At 49.4% G+C, this 2,171-nt stretch overlaps 1 protein-coding gene across 1 annotated transcript; it reads right to left on the bottom strand.

The window, feature by feature from the left end:
* Nucleotides 1-973: 973 nt before the first annotated feature.
* HD553DRAFT_326307 (uncharacterized protein) lies at nt 974-1,521 on the bottom strand (the record flags this gene model as incomplete). The annotated part of the gene is made up of 2 exons (XM_046181684.1): nt 974-994; nt 1,036-1,521. The coding sequence occupies 2 exons, from the start codon at nt 1,519-1,521 to the stop codon at nt 974-976; spliced, it is 507 nt and encodes a 168-aa protein (XP_046033761.1).
* Nucleotides 1,522-2,171: the final 650 nt, after the last annotated feature.

Raw genomic sequence — 2,171 nt, 5'->3', positions numbered from 1 at the left:
TGCCCTTCCCCTTTCTTCTACCCTATTCGGGGCATATCTGTTCCTTTTGGGGCAATCACGTCCCAAATGCCCCTTCTCTCCACATCCAAAGCACAGACCCCGACTTCTCCTTTCTTCATAGTTCTTGATAGGACCAGACGGCGCGTTTATCGCCGGCCTACTGGTAACAGGAGCTGAATAACTCCGATAAGGGACGGGTGCTGTCGACTGAGGGGTGAAACGAACGGATCTGTACTGTCGTTGTTCGTTTAAGCCCTGTGCCATCCCGGTCTGCGCGTTCCGATTGTTTCGATGTTCTGACATCTGGTTATTGGCACCGATCTGTGCATTTTCGTGCGCGACCACCCACAATCTCCACCTATCAAATGTCTTTGGCGCGTCTAAGGCCGCTTTGATCTTGTGATAGAGGCTGATCTCGAGACCGTTCTCTGCACTCCTGTTCAACGCTCCATCGTCATAGCCCGTATAAGGAGCATAAAGTGCGTATCGGGCCAGATACTCGGTAACTCGTCCCGTTTGCTGCAGTGTCGAGACTACGTTTCTAGCCTCTTGTTCTTCCCCTTCTACCGGCCACTGTTCCTTCAATGCCTGCTGAAAGAGCTCGAAATCGTTGAAAAAGGCCGGTTTCGCACTTTCCGGCAAGTTCATGTACGGTCTAATCCAGAGGGCTGCTTCGTCGCGGAAACGGGCGATCGTAGTTAGGACCTTTTTCGATTCCTTACGGAAGTAACTCTTCCGTAAGGTAAACGAAATAGTACACTGCAGTAAGAATTCGTCCACTTTCTTCGGATCCCCGTGAAAGGTATCCGGCGTGAGACCCTTCGAGTCTTGGACCTTGTCGTCTTCGTGTTCTTCCCTATCTTTCATGATTTGAAGTTGTTCCTCCCTGGAAAGTTCTTCAAGTCTCGCGTACGGGTCTCTAGCGTGCGCGTTAGGACGTTTCAGTGCCGAAACGTACCCAACCGGGGAAGTTTCAATCCGTTCTTGGATGGTCCTATTTGAACGGATCGATGGTTGTTCAGAAATTCCCCGTACAGCAACTCTCTGTCCGGTTCCGTGTTGATTCTTGAGCTCTCGTAATTCTCTAGCTAAAGCCTCGTTGACTTGGGCTTGAATCTCTTGGTCCCGTGCAGCTTCTTCCGCGCGACGGAGTAATTCTTCGTACGTTTCAGCCCGCTCCTGAGCGGGAACGGACTCAGTCTCACCGCTTAACATTCTTTCCGCCCTAACATTCATCAACTCTCGAGTGAGAGCTTCCTTTTCTTGTTCCTGTTCTTCCTGTACTCGTTCGGCCTCTTGTACACAAAAGAGTAACTCTTCGTGCGTTTCCGTCCTGACTCGTCCTTCTTCTTGAACTGCGCCTGCGTGTTCCCCTTCGAAATTACTTTCTTCATCTAAATCCCTGCCGTCCTGTCCTTCGAATCGCTGTCCTTGTCCGATCCTGTCCTGCTCAGTAAGGTTTCGTTCCATACTGTCCGTTTCCTGCCTAGCCTGGCTAGTGTTTCTAGTCAAGGGAGGCATAGTGAAGCGTCGATATAATGTCACGGGAGGGCTAACCGCGTGAGCGAAAGGTGAAGTCCGGCGCGAAAGGGTACTTTACTGTAAAGAACTGCTCGTAGGGGTGACTAATGTTGTGATATCAGCCTAAGCTGATGGTGTAGCTGTTCCTTTGATGGTATTGACTCTTGCTATCCGTTGTGTGAATGACTATGTATCTGGTTGCTTGGTTGCTTGCATAAAAGTAAAGAAGTACATGAGAGGGGAAAGAGAAATCAGACCCAAATGGCCTGCTATATATACTTTTCTGGGAAGGGGCAAAAGGCTGCGGTTTGCGGTCTTGCGGTCTTGCGGTCTTTGTTGTGATATCAGCCTAAGCTGATGATGTAGTTGTTCCTTTGATGGTATTGACTGATGCTATCTCTTGTGTGAATGACTATGTATCTGGTTGCTTTTCATAAAAGTAAAGAAGTACATGAGGGGGAAAGAGAAATCAGGCCAAACTGGCCTGCTATATATACCTTTCTGTAAAAGGAACGTGGCAGGTTTTGCCACCACGAAGAAGGTTCCGAGTTGTGTCCTGTTGCGTTGAGTTGCCTCATTGCAAGGCAGGAAAGGGAGAGGGCAAGTGCCCAGGTGTGTATCCTCGATGGGGATACTTGTTGAGTATCCAC

This window comes from Filobasidium floriforme (assembly GCF_021052385.1).
Source record: "Filobasidium floriforme strain CBS 6241 chromosome Unknown HD553scaffold_23, whole genome shotgun sequence".
Classification (NCBI taxonomy): Eukaryota; Fungi; Basidiomycota; class Tremellomycetes; order Filobasidiales; family Filobasidiaceae; genus Filobasidium; species Filobasidium floriforme.
The sequence above is the reverse complement of the archived record's forward strand: the minus strand, read 5'-3'. Positions and strand labels throughout refer to the sequence as shown.